This window comes from Odontesthes bonariensis, chromosome 5, assembly GCF_027942865.1.
Source record: "Odontesthes bonariensis isolate fOdoBon6 chromosome 5, fOdoBon6.hap1, whole genome shotgun sequence".
In the NCBI taxonomy this organism is placed as follows: Eukaryota; Metazoa; Chordata; class Actinopteri; order Atheriniformes; family Atherinopsidae; genus Odontesthes; species Odontesthes bonariensis.
The window spans coordinates 16,671,190-16,690,566 of record NC_134510.1 but is presented as its reverse complement, the minus strand read 5'-3'; the positions used below and the strand labels follow the sequence as shown (position 1 = coordinate 16,690,566).

The 19,377-nt window shown below is 41.1% G+C and overlaps 2 protein-coding genes across 3 annotated transcripts in view; one reads left to right on the top strand and one right to left on the bottom strand.

Moving 5' to 3' along the window:
* The window catches only part of LOC142379794 (ankyrin repeat and IBR domain-containing protein 1-like), a 36,154-nt gene extending 31,816 nt beyond the window's left edge, over positions 1-4,338 (top strand). For both annotated transcript variants that reach the window (XM_075465067.1, XM_075465068.1), the window contains exon 20: positions 849-4,338. In XM_075465067.1, the coding sequence (XP_075321182.1) occupies positions 849-1,727 (879 nt within the window). In that variant the 3' untranslated portion in view covers positions 1,728-4,338. The remainder of the gene's footprint in view (positions 1-848) is intronic.
* A 338-nt stretch (positions 4,339-4,676) lies between these two features.
* LOC142380569 (protein lifeguard 1) lies at positions 4,677-12,974 on the bottom strand. Its single transcript, XM_075466480.1, has 10 exons — positions 12,874-12,974; positions 12,516-12,685; positions 12,063-12,141; positions 11,558-11,611; positions 9,554-9,644; positions 9,398-9,435; positions 8,731-8,818; positions 6,033-6,122; positions 5,520-5,567; positions 4,677-4,943 (listed from the first exon to the last, which is right to left on the bottom strand). Exons 1-10 carry the CDS (start codon positions 12,972-12,974, stop codon positions 4,791-4,793), a joined length of 912 nt encoding a protein of 303 aa, XP_075322595.1. The 3' UTR covers positions 4,677-4,790.
* Positions 12,975-19,377: the final 6,403 nt, after the last annotated feature.

The following is a 19,377-nucleotide window of genomic DNA, read 5'->3' as shown; positions in this document are numbered from 1 at the left end:
AGCATAACAGCTAAATGCTGCTTCTCCGTGTTTAGTCTGGACTCTGGACTGGACCAGCTGACCTGAGTCCTTGGATCTAACAGCTCTGCTGGCTTTATATTCTCTGAACATATCACAGATGTATTTTGGGCCTAAACCATTCTGGGATTTGTAAACCATCTGCAGGCTTTTAAAATCTATTCTGTGACTGACTGGAAGCCAGTGTAAAGATTTTAAAACTGGTGTGATGTGTTCAGATCTCTTAGTCCGGGTTAAAACTCTAGCAGCAGCGTTCTGGATGAGCTGCAGATGTTTAATGCTCTTTTTGGGAAGTCCAGTTAAAAGAGCATTACAGTAATGGAGTCTACTGGAGATGAATGCATGGATGAGTTTCTCCTCATTTTGAGAGAGGAAACCTTTAATTCTGTTGATGTTTCTGAGATGGTAAAAAGCTGCCTTGGTGACAGCTTTGATATGGCTGCTGAAAGTCAGATCTGTGTCTATCAACACTCCGAGGTTACGAACTTGGTCAGTGATTGTAAGGTCCCGAGTCTCAAGATATTTACCAACGCTGACCCTCTTCTCTTTGCTCCCGAAGATGACAGCATGCAGCTCCTTTTCTTTTCTTTTTTTCCTTTCGGACTAGCTGATGGTTACAGGCTGGCTTTTGAAGTAAAAAAAATACTGAGAAGTGGACTAAATCACTGTTATATTTTGAGAGTTACTGACACACACACAAGCAGGTATTTACAGTTCTAACCTGCTTTTTGGACGTTGCTGCTAGTCTGATAACGGCTGGTGCCGTGTAACCAGGTAACAGGTGTTTGGCTAGTGTGACTGACGCTGTGTGTCCTGTTTCTTTCTTGCAGGGTCTTGGTTCCTTGGATGAGGATGACCCTAACATTTTACTGGCTATTCAGCTGTCTCTGCAGGACTCGGGGATGGCAGGGAGTGTGTCCAACCATGACGTCCTTGCCAACGAAGCCTCACTTGGCGCAATTGGCACCTCCCTGCCTTCTAGGCTTGAGCAAAGCGCTCTAGGTGTTGAAGTCCTCCCCAGAGCTTCTTTAAGCAGCTCAGAACTGCTGGAGATGGGAGAAAACTTGGCAAGACTAGGCAATATCAGTAGCCAGTACTCTGCTGCCACTGGTGTTTCCATCTCTGTTCAAGACTGTGACAGTCATCGCCGGCCACGCAATTCCTCGACAGGTCTGTTTTCTTCCTCCACTGACACAACAGACTCAACCACATGTGGCAGCCAGGATCCATCCTCGTCCTCTGCATTGGCATCAAATGCTAACCTTCTTGGGAATATCATGGCTTGGTTCCATGACATGAATCCTCAAGGTATCACCCTGGTCCCTTCCACCTCCTCTGACACAGACTCTAACAAAGATCCACCCCTCGCAGGCGGAGTGGAATGCCTGGAAGATGATGAGAAAGGCAGGGTCGTCGTCCTCCCTGACAGCAGGAAACCTGGGGAGCTGATGGCTGAAGTGGCGTTCTGCTCTCAGAGTGCCATGGAGGAGAAGGAGAGTGCCGTCGCTGACAGGCCGAATCGGTTAGATCTAGGAGGGCTAGACACCATGGCACTACCCTATATGGCAGCCCATGACCCTAGTGGGGAATATGGTGAGCATGCCGACTCAAAGGCCTGCCAGACCGACAGTCCTCAGTGCGACTCTATGTCCGACCAGCTGCCCAGCACCAGCTCCTCTGAGTGGGAGGATCAAGTGCACTTGGTATGATCTGGATGGCTAAGATTGGTAAACCACTACAGATTGCAAAACCAAGTTGAAGTGTAGTCGCTATTTAGGTGGAATGTACTCGAAATGAAGAATGTGTCAGTCATATCTGGCTGCTAAGTTGGAGAGGAAGTATTTATGTTTTTTTTTCCCCATTTGAAAATGGAAGTCAGAAGTTCCCAGTAGAAAAAAGCAACAAGAATGTCCCACAAGGTTCAACTTAGAAAGTTACAAGAACCTCACCAGCTCGATCTCAAAGTGCAAAGCGGCCGCCCCCATGCATAAAAAGTGGTGATGGCTGCCGTAATAAACTATTAGCTCTTCTGTCAATTCATATCCTATTAAATCCAATCGCGCACAAATTGCTATCTGACTTCTATTGGTAAACACGTTGCTGGGATGCTTTTAAGCACAAAATATAGTTTAACGCATTGTTATCAACTTCTATCGCTTACGAACTCGGTCAGTCAGCTAAACAGCGAGCAAATCCTACCGGTTTCCTGACGTGCAGCTGGAACACAGTCAACTCCCAGCTCCAAATTCTGTCAAGGCAAATGGAACGCAGCATTAGACTTGACAGAAGGCACTTAGCTCAGCAAGCTATCAGATCAGTTCACTGCTTTCCTAGTATTGTGAGCGCCCTCTGAAACCAGCCTTCCTGCAATGAAAGCGCTAATCAGAGAGAACACTTGATCATTTTTAAGTGTCTCCTTAAACGGAGCCTGTACAGATAAAAATAAAAAGCTATTTCTGGAATGACGTTTGGAGCAGATAAGACATGTTGACCATTTAGTCTACTAACTATTAGGTTTTTCTTTTTTTCCCCCAGTGGAGTAAAAGCCTACTGTATTAGCCTGGATCAGGTATTTGGGAGACGACACATAGTGAGCAGATTAATGTTCTGCTCCAGTATTGGTTCTCACTTCTGTCCTTATCTGCATACACTGACGAGCAAAAGCAGAGTTTGCAGTCACCAAGTGGATTCGTCAAAGGAAATTGTGCTTATCACAATCTGTACGACTCAGCTGATCTTAAATGTAATGTCTCGCGCCATACTTTTATTTGAGATTGCATCTGAGTGACAGTTTCAAATCTCCCTCGCTAAAAGCTGCCGTGTGCGGTGTAGAGCTGTACAGTTTAAGACCACAAAGGTTGTGCACGTTGTTACGTGAAGTGTTCACAGCCTTGAGAAGAAAGATTAACCGTAAAGTGGCCGGCCTGCTAGAAAACATTTTAAAATAGACATGACGTTGGTTACTGATGTCAAAGCTTCAGTGTGAATCGGAAGTGTCCTCAATGCTGATGAGCCCACGGCGCTGCACGGTGTGATTCAGCTCACACCCTCTGAGACGGCAGGCTCTCAATTTTACTGTAGCTTGCCCGAAAGTAATGTTTGAGCTGAACGTGACAAACACAAGTAGTCTTGTTTATGTACTGCAGGGAAGGCCAGTCAAAGAGATAGCCACACAATCATTTACAGACTTGGGTGAATTAAAAATGATTCATCAAGCCTTCGTAGGGTGCTGCAGACTGTTGGGTTTGTGCACGGAGACTTTACGAGTGTGTAAAGAGTTTAAACAACACGGGGAGTCTGTGTCACTGAAGTTGTTTCTCTGCAGAGCGAGGAGAAAAACATGGTGCCTTTGTGTCAGTCGTCATTCTTTAAATCTTATTCACATTTTTCTGAGTGCTAATGACACCGAAACAAAAACACCCGTTACCTTAAAGTTGTCTCTCTCACGTGACATTTATAGTGTGAAGATGCAAACTGTCATTTTACTCTGTTTTTTCTCTCTCTTTTTTCAAATCTTTGTAGCATGAGGGTTTGTGTTGCTTTGAGTAGTATTACATTAACAGACAAAACAGATTTTTTTTTTTATATCATTCGGTAAAATTGGTTGACGCAATCGATGTCACCCTTTCAAATCCTGTGAGTAAATATTGTAACGATGGGATTTTCTCTTTTTTGTGCAGACAGGCTCTGTGCCTACATTTTGAGACGGTTGCGTTTCCTGGGGTCTAGAAAATTAAAATCACTGTATTAACTTTAGGAGGAGCTGTTATACTGTATGCTTATCGTATATATCTGAAGACACTAAAAGTGTGGAAAGTTGCAATATAAAGTAGGCATTCGACTGACCCATTTTAACAATGGATTGTGAATACACTGATGTCTCGACTCGAGTAAATCTAAATCAAAATTTGACCCTAGCTGACACATAGAGCAGCATTAAATGGAAAGGCAGTGATCGCTTTAAGTGTCTCGAGGTTGTCAAACTGTGAGTGCCATATGGTTGATGTTGGTCTCTTAATGTGAGTGTGTTAATCAGAGGAGATGACTTGTGTTTCCCTGTCTGTCTAACAGTATGCTGTGCACGGAATGTGGATTCAAGTCTAAATGGAATTTATACTTTCTTTGTATCTCACCTCTAATGCCCAGGTGGATTCATTTGAAGATTTACTTATCATTTTGTAACTCGTTGAGATTTTTCTATTGTAAAGCAACTAATCCTTGAAATGCTATTTGCACTTTCATAGTCTATACTTGATACATTCCCTCTTTTTATGAGAGTTGTTTGGTGTGTGATGCCAATAAACTTTGTGTTGAATTTTACCATGTGGCTGTGTGCACATTTGAATGAGTTTGGTGTCTGCATCTTTGAGATTCCCCTGAACTGCGGGACAAATGAGGAAATGCAACCTCATCTTTGGTTTAGCATGAATGTTCAAACTTTTTTTTTTGAAGATGTGGTACAGATCCCAGGAAGCTGAGCTGCTTATGGTATTACCATAAATTAGTAGCTGACTGATTAAAGAAGCTTAAACACCATAATAAGGGAAACAAATATTCAGCACCAAGCATATTGTATTGTACGATAACAACATGACAGCAATAAGAGCTTTAGCTCAAATATGTAGCAAAGATCATGTGTATTTAAATAAGACAGCAGATGTCTGGCGAACCGACGGTGCTTTGTCAGTCTTCATTCAATATGAATATTACGAGCTCAACATGACTGTGTCTGCAGGCAGTGAGTTTTACTGGAGGCTCACGGAGGATCTGGTTTAGCGGCAGAGGTTGAAGAGCTGCAGCAACAGTGTGAACAAGATGACGATGTCCAAATACAGGTTGAGAGCTGCAAATATGTACTCCTCAGGAGAGATTTCATACTTCCTGTGTTTCCCTCCCAGTATGAGCTGGGTGTCAAACACCAGGTACTGCAGAGAGAGAGAGACAGAGACAAGATGTTGTAACAACACCGACATCTGAAGGCGTGATGAAAGACATGGAGGCGGTTACAGGAATGGGTCTGAAAGGAAACCCGTCAGTATTTCCATTTTTTTTTTTTTTTTCTTTTTTAGAGATGGGGCTTTGCGTATGAACAGGCCGTACAAATAATGGGGTGGTCGGATGATAAGTTGTGACTTGCTGTTAACAGCCTTTTCAGCTCTGCATGCAGCGGCAGTTTGTTTCACCAGCTGACTGGATGGGTCACAATGTTTGCTGTTAATGCCAAAAGCACAGAGAGAGTTGGCTGTGAAAATGAAGACCGCTGCTGTTAAAATATGTATAATTGAAGTGGAAGGGCAATCAGAGTTACCCCGACTACTGTGACAAACACTGTTGGTAGGCTGCTTGGACCCGAGATCAAAGCCTGCATCACGTACATTCTCTTGACATTAAGCTGTCTTTGATGTCGGATTCTTTCCTCTCTGAAGGTCATTTTCATTTGGTTTTGGATGCAGAGTGTTGCAGACAACCATTTACTGTCTTGACAGTTTGAGTGCACTTACAAGAGAAAACAGCACGGTTCCCAGGCAGGCGTACATGATGTAAAGGTACTGCAAAAGAATCAGACAAAATTAGCAGAGGGAGTCAACAAGATGACTGAATGTAATCATTTCTTTTGCAAATGGGGAAAATGTGATGGTAAGAGCAAATAAGGGGTGGACACAAAATACTTCAACGATACAGTGCTTATTTTCTGTTCGACTTAATTCGTCTCCCGTAACAAAACTGACACACACATAAAAATCTATCCTTATTTCTGCAATTTCATGCTAAAACCAACAACCAATGTCATTTAAAATGCACCAGTCTGACATCAGCATACCTCCTGGGAAGTTTAAGAATACATGCGCTCCTCTCTTTAAAGTCTGCTCAGCTCACAGGTTGGTTGCAGTACTCTTGGGATAAAACCTCTGAGGCTGTACATGCTGTCTGCTTCTGAACACACTGTGCTGCAACTCATTTCAAACCCTGTTCTCACTGCGAACACGTGTAAAGACAACAGCTGCTTGATTTACCTGCGATCGGAGGATTGCACACAGAAGTGCAAATGAAATCAAGGACCAGCCCAATGCCCATATGCATCCAGCTCCTGCGGTGAAGTCCCACTGGTGTTTGGAAATGGGGGAGAAGAGATACAGAGGACTGTGATGAGCTTGGCCAACAGAAAATCGCACACATTTCTCATCGACACTCAGAGCGCTGCAGCTGTGCTGTGCTGTGCTGTGCTGTGCTGCAGATTTATGAAAGGGCAAAAGCATGTTGGAGTTAAGCGCAAAGAAAAAGCCAAATGGCTCCGGATATAATGATTGCCGGAGATTAATCAACATGCGGTGACAGGAGCTTAGAGGAAGGGGGCGGAGGTGGCACTTTGGCCTGCGTGTCCTTTTCAGGTCCTCAGAAAAAAGATGCCACTATAAAGGAACACTGATCACCTGAGGAGCTATGAGCCAAACATGCAAGGGGCTCTGTCTGACATTTATATCAGTGTGACAGAGATCAAAAGCCTCTGTGCATGGTGTGAACTGCAGAGCAAGAGGTGCTGGAAACTGCAAGACCAACGAGAAGTTGAACAAATGAGCCGTTTGTGGTGCTGGCCACTCGTTCATTCTCTACTCTCAATAAGGTGGTCGCATGTACAGCACAGTGTTTCTCTCTATCAAGCCCTGAATCTTTCTCCTCCATGCTACAGATACATATAAAGCAAACATTTAATACCAGATATGTTCTTGGTATAATCATCAAACACTCACTGGTTCAGTTTTTTTTTTTTTTTTTTTTTTTTATAACCGAAGCAAACAGAATAAATATGTGCATTGACACAATGTGTAAAAATGCCAAACATCTGAGGGGCAATTAAAAAGTCTAGATACAATTAAAACCTGGTAAACATCACTTTCACTTGCCAGTTGTTGTTTTTTTCTTTTTGTTGGCAGTGTGATTACTCTTGTTGTGACAATGAGCCAGTAACTGAAGCAATTCCAAAAAGGCGTCCTGCACTGTTAACACTGGCTTCAAAAATAATAAAACCACAATGCAGTGCAGCTTTTTTTTTAATTCTACCTTTGAACATGTGAAATCATACGAAGCAGCTTTACATCCTTCACGTTTTATCACTGTTTCTTACTCAGGTATCCTCAGTATATAGTATTGTTGGTAAAATACTTTACTCTTACTCATTATTTATGCCAAAATATTTCCCCAATGTCTGTTGCAGAAGAGTTAAGTTTTAAGCTTGTTAGTGTTGTGCCAGCTTGTTTTTTTTTCACATATGGTTAACCACTTACTTACTTACTTATTCTATGTTCTACCGTTAGAAAATAACCCTCTGCCCTCTGAAATAAATCAGAGTTAGAACAATTAGACCGCTGTTTGTGGTTTGCATATGTTTTGGCAGAACTTGCTCATCAAGCAAAGATACTTAAATGGAGTGGGTCACAGTAATAGATGCAACCTTTCGTTCACAACAAGCACCTCCCGTGACCCCTTCACTTTGACTCAAGGTGACAAAAATGATCAGTGAAGACGTGGTGAGAACACAGGAGCATGCCTGCGCTCCCTCTGTTATCACCATGTTACAACGAATCAGTGTCTCTGAGGCTGGCAGGTAAAAGTAGTGAAATGATTGAAATGATAAGTGTTGATTGTGCCCAGATGTAACGGTGGGCTCTGTGATAAAAAGAAATCTGTGATAAACTTTGAGGAATTTCATGTGTTTTTAAACAAGGCGTTTTAGTGGCAGAAGGTAAGAGCAATTGGTGTCCCTTTATGTCTTATGAGACGGGGTTCCTTTTAAAGATTCATTCAGTTTGCTTTATTTGACAGGTTTTCTAGAATAATAGAAGAGCCGAAAGAAAGAATAATTCTGTAAAAGAACAAGAAAATGAATATAAAGTTATCCAAAAAAATATTCTATTATCATTCCATCTTTTTCTTCTCCACAGGGAACTTAACATGACACCACCTGACAATTTATAAATCCCGGTTCACACGAATCCTTCCTTTCTCTTGTAAGGATTTGTTGTCATGATATCAAAACAGGAAGCACTACAATCTTCAGAAAAAAAGGTTGAATATTTGGAGGAAGATGATTTGTTTTCACTATTTGTGGACCCATACTTTGGCAGGAGCTTTCTAATGTAGAGACAACACAGCCCTCTGAAGTCCTCAGTGAGACTCTACTGCCGGAGGAAGAGGCTACACAGTCTTGTGTACGCACAGTATGATCACACCCCTGTTAAATTCACTACTCTACTAATTCATCTTCACATTTATTCTTTTTGGTGGCACTCCTATCATTCCACGCAGTTCATGGTAACGGTTCTGTTAGAGAGTAGGGATGACTTTGCAAATAACCAATGCGCCAGACCATTTCTGTACTGAATATCAGTCGTAAAAGCCTCAATTCAGAGAGGTTTAACCACCTGTGGACGTGAGGAATTCATTTGACTGTCATAAACACTGCTCTCAGCAAAAATCATAGTTTTGCCTGGACAGTAATCCTGCCACAGTTTTTAAGCTTTGCTGGTAAGTAAAGCAAAACCCTGCATGAGAAAACCTGGCCAACAGCTCAGCTTAACACGATCCATGTGGCCGCACAGGAAACACATATCAGTGTACGGACATTTACCACAGACCGCTAAGTCGCCTCAGTTGATGAAATTTCACTTTTGGCTGCGTTGCAAGCTGGAGCTCAGAGTATGTGACTGATCTTACCTTTGACTGCATAGCAAACAGACTCATGCCGAAGGAAACAAACGCTGTTGCACCCACAGCCCACATAACTGCTTCAGCTTCAAAGTACCTGCAGACGGAAATATCAAACAGAGATGAGGTGGGAAATGCACCCCATAATCAACAGAATAGATACATGAGCAGTAGGAAACACTGATATACATGATGTGGGATTTTTTTTTCTTTAAATAGTCATTGTTATGCGTCTCAGGCAGATTGGTGGCACCAACCTCAACCTGTTTGGCATTTCACAGTGTATCGCCTACCTTCATTTACCTAAAAATATTCTAGAAATATGATCATTTGAATACAATATTGAAAGTCGAGCCTGAATGCTAAAGCTTTGGCTAAGTTGCCAAAAAATGAGATTTCTCATTCATGCAATATATATCATTTATGTATACACATATCAGTACAGAGTAATTGAGTTTAAAGTATTAGGTATAGAGAGTTATCTTCAGCCAAAATCCAAGAAAAAAATGTGATTCTATATGCTTTTTAGTTTACTAAACAGGCAATTATCTTTTTTTGGTTTGATGGCTGCTGTGCTGGCATTGTGTATGCTATCAGATATTGATCAAACAGGATTATTATTGTGCAAATGAGTCGGCTTGGAAGTGGGGACACATGCTTGTAAGCAAACACTCACGCTGCCACAGATCCAAGCATCAGGCCCTCTGCAATAGTCTGAAACAGAGGGGGGGGGCAGATAAATGGAAAGTAAATACGTGACAAAACAACAGTGAAATGGAGCAGGTGTGCTGGCGGTTTAATTTGATGCCTGGCTGCTACTGCTTCTACTCACAAACAGGCCCAGGGCTATAAAATTGAGGGGTACTTGACGACGGATGTTGTCACAGCAGGACAAGACCAAAATGAGCACCACTGTCACTGACCTGTTTAACAGTGAATGTAGAGTGCATCGTAAATAGAAAATAAATAGCCTATAAAGAGAGAAAAAACCCAATGTGCAATATGATGATTTATTGTAGCTGGATTTTTCTTGAACTGAAAGGACAGTTTGTGACCTAATACTATGGATTTCCACTTGCAATGTTTTCATTTACAGCAGGTAACTTACTATAGAGGACATATGGATATAGTTAATGTGGATTAAAAAAGTAAATCTGCAACAGTACTATGCTATGTCTTGAGCTATCCCTCATTTCTTTATACATTGCTTCCAAGGAGCCAGATTTTCTTGTAATATTTTAAAGTGGTCATGAGCAATACTTCTCCAGGCTTTCAAAGGCACCTACTCAAGGCAACCAGTGTTATGTTGACACGATCTTAAATTGTATTTTTAGGCACTTTGTTACTAGTAGCCTATTGCAAGGACACATCATTGGTTTATATTTCTCTAGTTGCATTTACAAAAGATGCCATAGAAAACACAGTTTGACAGGCATAAAATTGTATTTTTGCACCAACAAAGCGATTCCCAAAGATCTATATATACCAGTGGCGGCTGCTGACTTTTAAAACAGGGGAAGCCCATATTACGCGTTCAGGGTTGTAGTGGCTCGTGCCATCCCAAAGCAGAAGATAGCAAAGTTAAAAAGAATTAGTTATAACATAGCTGTGTCTAGTATGACAAGTATGCCCAGCAAATACACAGAAAGAAGGTATAGACTTTGAAAATTCACACAGCAAGGCCAAAATCAAGTATGATCGAATCTAAGGCCTGTAAATGGCTGGATCTGTGGCTGGATCAGAATCTGTGGAGCATTTTTTCTCTCTCATGATGGACACACACTAACTCCAATCATCACGACACAGCCCCTCATATTGACACGCCCACGTCTAATCTACCCCCAGAGACGCCGAGCAGCCTCGGAAGTGATGAGTTTTTGTCGATTTAGCCAATGATGACCTAGAATTGTAAAAAAAAACTTGACTCTCCCGCCCCCTCCTAAAGCCGGGCAGACCTCGGCTCGGAAGCCAGGCTGTTAGTGGCGGCTTCATAACATGATTTCCTCAGTGAACGGCAGCGATTTCAGAACAAATCACTTCATTAAGCTACAGGACAACATGTTGTAGTTATGAAAGTAAATGCAGTATTGGGCATATCTTGTGTTTTGTGAATAGCTGTTTTATCGTCAATTTAACATTGAAGATGTAGCAATTTCGCCAGATAATGGGAGAGGCTGTCCGGCTTCCCGTGTTGTCTCTGAATAGCCACGGCTGATATATACGCATATACCTTGGCATATCTTATCACGGTGTGCAGTGGTTCCTTAAAATATCTGGGCACAAGAAGAGGACTCTAAAGAAGTGGTAGGTCTAAAAAAGCTATCTACAGAAATGGATGTAATTCAGAACAAAGAAAGACTCGACAGACGACCTGAGCGATGCATCTTAACCTTCAGTTATTCCATCTACTGTTCACTGAAGCCTCATCAGAAATGGTCTCCATGGAAAAGCGGCTGTCAAGAAGCTGTTCTTAAGGAAGGGAAACAGGGAGAAAAGTATGCTAAGTGACACAAGAACTGAACAGGAAGTCAGTGGCAACAGGTCTTATAGAGTGATTAATCCTTCCCAGAGCCCGGACCTCAACATTATTGAAGCAGTGTGGGATCATCTTTACAGAGAAAAGAAGCAGCCAATGTCCAAAGAAGAGCAAAGAAGAGAATTTTTAAAATTTACCTTACATACTATTTCCATTTATATTTATATTTGCACGTTTCAATAATCTCTGCACCTATTTCCTCTTTTCCTGGCAATATATGTAGAAATGAGGAGCGGCTCAAGACTTTTGCACAGTACCATAAACTTAAACAATCTAGCAAAAATGTTTTTTAAGGCTTACATCATGGAGTAGGAGAACCAGTAGTTGTCGAGTACCCAACGCCTGAGTGTGTTCCTGTTGTATGATAAGAGAAAGGGGAGACAGAGAGAGAAGGGACTGTTTAATAGAGCCACCATTTATTTGGTAGAGGCAGTGGAATAATTTTTATCAAATATTAATAGAGGACAGAGCATTGCGCACATGGGAGCTGAACACAATTTATGAAAAGAAATCACTGTAGCTGCCTTCCACTGCATCTATTATACAAAGGATAGAGGGGTATCAAAATATAGCCAGCTAAAATGTAATGCTCGCTCTTTTATTGCACCATTGTGTATCACTTCAGGACGTAAGCAGGGATGGTTGCGTGCTCATGTTTGCATGAAAGCAACTATAGTAGTTCTACTCTATGGTGACGGGTGCTTTTACATGCTGACAGACTACATTTCAGTTAGATAGATGCATGAGTGCCTGACATGGATTCATCTCTTTTTTGGAAAAAATTCCTGTGTGCGTTGTGCCTCACCAGTAAAGAAAAGCACAGACGATTCCAACAGTCAACAGCAGCTGAATCATCAAGGTCAGGTAGACTTTCCTTATGAAACCTGGTAGGTAAAAAGAAAGAAGAAAAAAAGTGTAGTGAAGCAAGACAGAAAGGTTTATAGACAGGGGTAAGACAAACAACAACACCATCGAAAATCTGTCAGAGCGAAGCAGACAGGCAAGTAGAGTTGTTTATGCTGCACAACATTTCAGATGGTTCTGTGTTCACCAAACTCACAATTCAGTCTCTGATTTGAAAATAATTTGTGTGGTGCCGGACGTGAGATTCCGAGGCAGAGAAACACACTGCAAACCAAATGAGGGAGTAAATATACACCCACTTTCAGCCATGATTGCACAAATACAACATTCAGCTCTCTTGGCCTCTGTTTCTCCCTCCGTTTATCCTTTATTAATCCCTTCCTACAGCTCTCACCTTTTCGTATTGCAGCATCACTGAAGTCGCTATCTTCTAAGCCGGAAGAGTACGCAGGTGTAGCTTGACTGAGGTGCTGGTCAACTTCAACTGCTGCTGGGTCCTCAGGATGGACCATGTTGTTGTAGGGTGCAGGAGAGGAGACCACTGCAATGTTTCCCTTCCCTACCTACAAGTGAAAGATCCAACTGAGCAACAACTCAAGCCTGATTGTACATTGTACATGCGCAAACAGTTTTTAGGATTTTCCCCAACCAAAGGTTGGATATGTCATTAAGTCTTACATGGATATAAAAGAGAAAAGCTCACTTCCTCATCTCATTATTCCTGTGAAGCTAGCCAAAATATTCAAATACTGCTACTAACCTGATAAATCATCCCCGTATAGGAATTTTGCTCAACATATGGAGGGGGGCGAAGCTCACAATCCTCATTACTGCGGCCATTGCTCTGTTCCATCCCACCAAAAATCAGCAGATCTTTTCACCAGTATAGGTACAAAACTGACAAGAGAAAAATAATCACACATTTTAAGTAAGTTAAAATCATAGCTGAGGCAAAGAAGCATCCTTTTTGGACAGAGTTAGAGCTTCCATCGGTTACGTTAAAGTGGCAAAGGGGGAAAAGTCAGTGGGGAACAAATAAATGGGCAGTTACACACACAGTCATCCATGACTAACATCCATAATTATGGCCTTAAACCTCAATTTAACGGATCTGTATGTATATTTAATGGTCGGATAGAATGTGGTTAATTGATCTCCCTACCATAATGAAGGAGATGCAGACAATAAACTTGAGTATTCTATTCTATATATGATAGAGAAATGACCAAAAAAAACTCTATATAAGATCGCCGTTTTATTTTTCTTAATTTATCATTCAACAAACGAGGTAATAATTAGCTCCACAATAATCAATGCTCCATGATGTAAAAAGGCAGTAAAGCAATGAATGGATGAACTTTAGCTAAGAGGCCACCACAGAACACAGATAAAATAAACCAACACATAATTTCAATGTATGGTTGAATCAATGACAACATTCACCTTTCGCAATATTACTAATTAATACTGAATTTGTACTCATGGTAGTAATGAATCATCTGATGGATAAATTCATATTATGTTTGCTAATTCAGATTCTAAAAATAACCCGGAGCAGAGAAAGTAAAGTGAAAATATATACGACAAGACTTGAGCAAAGCTTATAAGCTTAAACATCATTTTCAAGGTAACTAAAGTATCTAAAGTATTTTTTGCACATTCAAGTCTTCAAAAAAGATGATGTGTGACATGAGTATTTAGGCAGAAATCAATTAATTACAACTCCAATCCATTCCAATGTGTCTTACCTCAGCTGTGACGGCTAGGAATCTGCCCTTCCTGTAGTGTTGGTTCCCCTTCAGGGCAAAGTCTACCTGCTATCAGTTGGTTCCCACGGAGACAGGACTTTAGCTCCCCTGGGGGAGAGGATGTATCCTTCATTAGGCTCAATAAAGTATGAAGATGAACTTATTAGAATATCATTAAACCAACAAGGCTGGCATTATTCCTTTACTTTTTTCTTTCACATTAATTCCAAGTTAATACTAGTCGCTTTTACACTCTTTGATAAAAGTATGTTCTAAGATCCATTGTCCTGTGATGATGCACCACAACCCCGCAATTTGAGATGAGCCTGTAACTTTTCATGCTCTGGGATACCAACAGGAAGCAGCAGCACAATGGCACCCTGTGAGATCCCTCAAGTCACATGACCTTTTTTGGTTCACCTTAGTTACACATTGATTGAACCTTATGCATGAAAAGTCCATGACACATCAACAGATGAGTGGCGTATGCCACTACAAAGGGATGATAGATATTGAGTCATACCAAGAAGAAAGAGTATAAAAAGACCTTAAAACAATCTGTATGTGGAACTTGTATGAAATAATGTAGGTCAATACAGTCTTAGCGCTTCTCTATGCAGAATTGTCCCTGAAAGGGTTTTATATAAAGAATCCATCCATGAATCACAAAGCAGTCCAAGATAAGAAATGGGAAGTGATCCCATATGTTCATTACCTTTTAACTGAATTCTAGCTAAAAGTATCCAACATATCTGTAGTCACTCAGCAGCTCAGCCTGCATTTTGATGTTTACAGACAATGATACAGTAAAAGACACACAGGGAGTACATTTAATTCTATCAGCAATTAAAAGGGCAATTTCACAGTATACTGGTGCCAAAAACCAAACCAAGTGCACGTTACAAAAGGAGGACTCCTTGGAGATGAGTAGCCTGGGTAGGAGATGAGCTCAGAGAAACTGCTGGATTTATTCATCGAGCGAACACTGGGGGGCACTAGTCTCCTGTGCTTCCTCTACTAATTGCAGTCATTTGGTTGAGACTTTCGCCCTTCTAAAGCTGTCACCTCCCCACCCAACCAGCAGCATCAAATCCTCAAGAGAGCTCAATTCAACCGACTGCCTCTTCATCTTATCTGCTGGATCATTTTTCATTTCTGTCGCTGGCATGTGATATTTGTGTTTCTTTGTAAAAGTGTTGCCTAAATAAAAAAGAAAACATTGTTTTTCCTCTGCTTACGTGGCATAAAGGGAAAAGGGAAAAGATAAAAGACGAACAAAATAAAGATTTAGCAGCGTGAACATCATATCTGAAGGCACAAACATTTTTCCTGTTCCAAACACAGATTCTCTATTCATTCTTCACTGACTGGTGTGTCAGTCAAGAAAAGCTGGATTTACACTGCCTGCACAAATCTGATGAGCCTGCTCACACCTATTCATCAGATTTTTGCTGTATTTTAATGGGCGGCACAACAAACAGAGTCCCATTTGAGCAGGCAGTTGAAATCAAGCCTGTGTTAACTTACCAATCAGTGTGGAGTCCAGTGTGAGGCCAAATTTAAAACAGATTAGATTACCTCTCTGCTGTCCAAACATGAGCAACACATGAGGGCTCATGAAGCAGAATGCGTTAGAACAGAGAGATACATCATCCATCCATCCATCTTTCTAACTGTCCATCCATCCATCCATTTATCTATCTATCTATCTATGCGCTAAGATAAGGAAGTAAGGAAGAATAGAAGGGAAACATAAAAACAGTCTTCTTCACCATGTTGACAGATAGTGACAGCCCTGTTTTGTCTGCAGTGATGCTCTTTAGGGCTTTTGGGATAGTAGGACCAAAGAGGGACTGGTCTGGTGTCACCAGAGAAGGAGAGATGTAGCCATAATATATGTCACTCTTTCTCTGCTTTTGCATGCAGTTGAGAAATACTGCTTACCAGTCGGCATGACCACAGAAGGATTTATTGGAAGAATTGAAACATCGGCCTCAGAGAGCTCTTGCACAGGTCTGGGGATCTGTACAACTAGATGCCCCTTCATTTCTAATTTACAACCTTTCTGGGGCTGCTACTGCAGAGTTTCTTTTGGATGTATGGCTGGTGGGCAAGTTCTCCAATGGCTCACATGAAACAGAGGAGCTGCATGTGCTACTGTAAATAGACACCCAGTATTGTGTTACCTTAGAGATTCCTGGCTTACCTGGCTCTAAGGAGTTAAGAATGTCATTTTAGTAAAATGGAAAAACCTGGGCATTTTGACCTGATATGAAGGCTTAATCAGCATTGGATGTTTTTTTTTTTTTTTTTTTTTTTTTAAATGAGTTACATTATCTTGTTAAGTAAATGAGAGCAATACAAAAGGCACAGCTGCAGTCAAACTCACTAAATGGACATAATTAAGTGAATAAATGACTGTTATCCATTGTTGATTCAATGCATGACATTACTACAGCTCATTAGAGTCAGAGTTAACATTGGCCATATCTACCATGTGCACTACATTACTGAATTATAAATCATCATAGAGAAACTTGTCGAAACATATTTAACAAGAAGCTTAATTGACTACAAACAACTGTGCTGCTGACATACATAAACTGCATTCACTGAAATGAAGGCTAGCCGCAAATTCAACATGGCAGACTCACCAGGTGTTGGCAATCGCTCATCAACCGTCCAGATCCAGATATAAGGCGCTCCTTCCTGGGCTCTACCTGTTTGTCAGCAAGCTGCATCCCACCACCTCCCCATCTCCACCCGGTGTCTCAAAGTCCTCGACATCTCCTTCCTTCGTACGACTCCGCCACCAGGTTCGGGTCCCAAGGGGGGGGAAGATATTCAGCATCTATCTCCCTATGCCGGACTTTCAAGCTCACAGCAGTTCAGCTTGCATGTCCTCCGCCGGGGCCCGAGCGCCAAAGAAATATTGACAATAAACCTTGCAATTGTCTCCCTATCTCTCCGTGTGAGAGATAACAACAACTCTGCCAAAAATTGTCTTCAAAACTGATCTACCAAGGGAAGGTTAGGATGTCTACTCTGACATCATTTTGAGTCTGTGAAAATGATAAATTCACTCACGCATTCAGTTTTAAATGATCACACTAATACCACATATGTAACACAAAACAGGTCAAAACCAAAAAGACTCAGTTCGGTTGAAAAAATGTCCCAAATTTTCTTTCACAAAAACAAACACACACACACACACGCACACACACAGATCAGTAACATAGATTAGGGCAAAAGTAAAAATCTCAGCTCCCTAACTAGAAGGAGAACCATTAGAAACCAAGCTAATCAGGCTCAATGCTACTTGGCTGACTTCCATCAACAGTAATTGCTAGAAACATTGGTCCAACTTTTACAGAATTATGGCAAGCATACACAGGGTTTCTATTATGCTTTTCCTTATTTTCACACTATGTAATGTTACAGTTTTAGAGGTTGATATTAAATGCGACCAAACCATCAAATAATGATGTAAGGTCAAAATATCAGGCTTTAAACTGGTGTGACCACGAGTGTTTGTTCCCATCATCACGATTTTTCAAAATGCTGCTATGCTTAATGCACAGCATGCTCACAATGTCAAACTAAGGTCTCCGTGATAAATTAACTACAACTGGGGCATAGAAAAGAGAATAACATTCAGCAGATTTGTCTCTTTCGCCATTTCTGTGCTGTCCACTGTTGTAGAAAAGAAGATAAAGCACAGTCCAAGACACTGTAGCAAATAGTGTTGTTTATTTCCCCTCATGTCAGCAATGCTGTCATTTAACTAATACAATTGTCCATCAGAGTCCTCTGAAAAGCAGATCCTATGCCAAATTAAGACCCTTTGTGTGACTATGCAGTTCAGACTTGTGGCATGTTAAAAGCAAAGTTTGACTGCAAGACTGCTGCCCTAAGCTTTTGCACATTAAAGAAAAAAACCCAAAAAACTGAAAATGGTGCTCAATCAGACATGAACCAAACACATGCAGTTCCCATCAAATTGATGGAAAGCAGTGGATGTCTGAAAGGATTTAAATAGCTGCCGATTCCGTCGACTCTCATCATCCAGATCCAGTTTGGGGTCAAACGTGTAAGGATGGATTTGAGAAGGAGCTATCTCCAACAATTGAGAAATTATGTTTCTTGCAAGGTTTAATATTTGATTATGAATATTCTGTGCTGGCAAAGCAGGTTTTCCAAAAAAGCTTTGCGAGGAGACAGAATCTAAAGCTGCTTGTCTGAGATGGGATGAATTGAAGAACTGCATACAAGCTTAGCATTAATATATCTTTTTTCATTAAATTCTATTTCCAACTGTCAATCACGTAAAGCTACACTTGTAGAGTGAAAAATCTCAAGGCTCAAAATGTGCTTAAAAAGCTATTTTTATACTAAATCTATAAATCTAATCAAGCGACTCATACCAGGAGCCTGTTGTCATCTCAGTGACTGCCATCTGTCAGAACAGCAGATAATATATTAGCAGAAAAGTTACCTCAAAGCTACAACAAATATCTCTACTAATAACATCAAAACAAATACAGTGAAAGAAATTTCAGTTCCAAGTAGAAACGTAAGTTGTTTACGGTCAGCCCAACAGTGTACATGATCTGTTCTTGCGTGTCTTAGCAGAGTGGTCCTGATTGTAACTACAGTGCACTATCAGCTGTGGCTGCTCAGGCATAACACTGCATTAAAAAGAAACTAGAGGAGCTCTGTCACCGACTAAAGCCAAGACAGACTGTAGCTGTGATCATGGCTGCAGCCTTGAGACGACACAGCTGTCCCTTTGTGACTGTAGCTGCGGCTCAGCTTTGCTTGTTACAATTCTGGCTGTGACATTCGCTTTTAATGGGTGTCAATGACTACATGCAGCAGACGTGTGTGTGTCGTGAAGAGTGTGCTGGCTGAATGTTGCATTGACAATACTGTGTTCCTGAGCTCCTGTAGTGTGCTGATTTATCAAAAAGGCACTTTAGTATCATAGAGGAACACCTTGATATACCTACAGCAACAAAGTTTGCAGCAGATTACTTTCTGAAGACAAAAAGATAACAATAACTACATCCAACCACAGCTTCATGTATAACAGTCAGGCAGAGAAGCTGGATGATGAAGCTGTATTCACAATTAGCAGATGGTTACTACCTTAGATCAACATTTAAAGTGAGCAATGAGCAGAAAATACATCACCATAAGTGTCTCATCCCCCCTGCTTTATGTATCTGCATGTTTTCCTTTAACAGGTTGCTTATCTGAACTACAACTCCAGTTCTAAAAGACAGTTGGGACTCTGTGCACAATGTAAAATACAACTCAAATGCAACAATTTCGAGATCTCATAAGCATAAATTTTCTTCACAATATTATGAAAAATATCAAATGTTGAAAGTCAGCCATGTAGCTATATCATTAAAAATAGGAGCTCATCTTGAATTTGATCGGTGATCGCTGAACCTTTCCACTGCAGAAGTTCAGTGAGATAATTAGAGATGTCTTGGGATG

Excerpts from the sequence above, each read along its gene's own strand:
- LOC142380569 (XM_075466480.1), bottom strand. The coding sequence starts at position 12,974 with ATGGAACAGAGCAATGGCCGCAGTAATGAGGATTGTGAGCTTCGCCCC. Across the intron at positions 12,142-12,515 it reads TGATGCTGCAATACGAAAAG|GTTTCATAAGGAAAGTCTAC; the intron begins GTGAGAGCTGTA and ends TTTACCTACCAG. Across the intron at positions 6,123-8,730 it reads TGTTTGCTATGCAGTCAAAG|TGGGACTTCACCGCAGGAGC; the intron begins GTAAGATCAGTC and ends TCCAAACACCAG.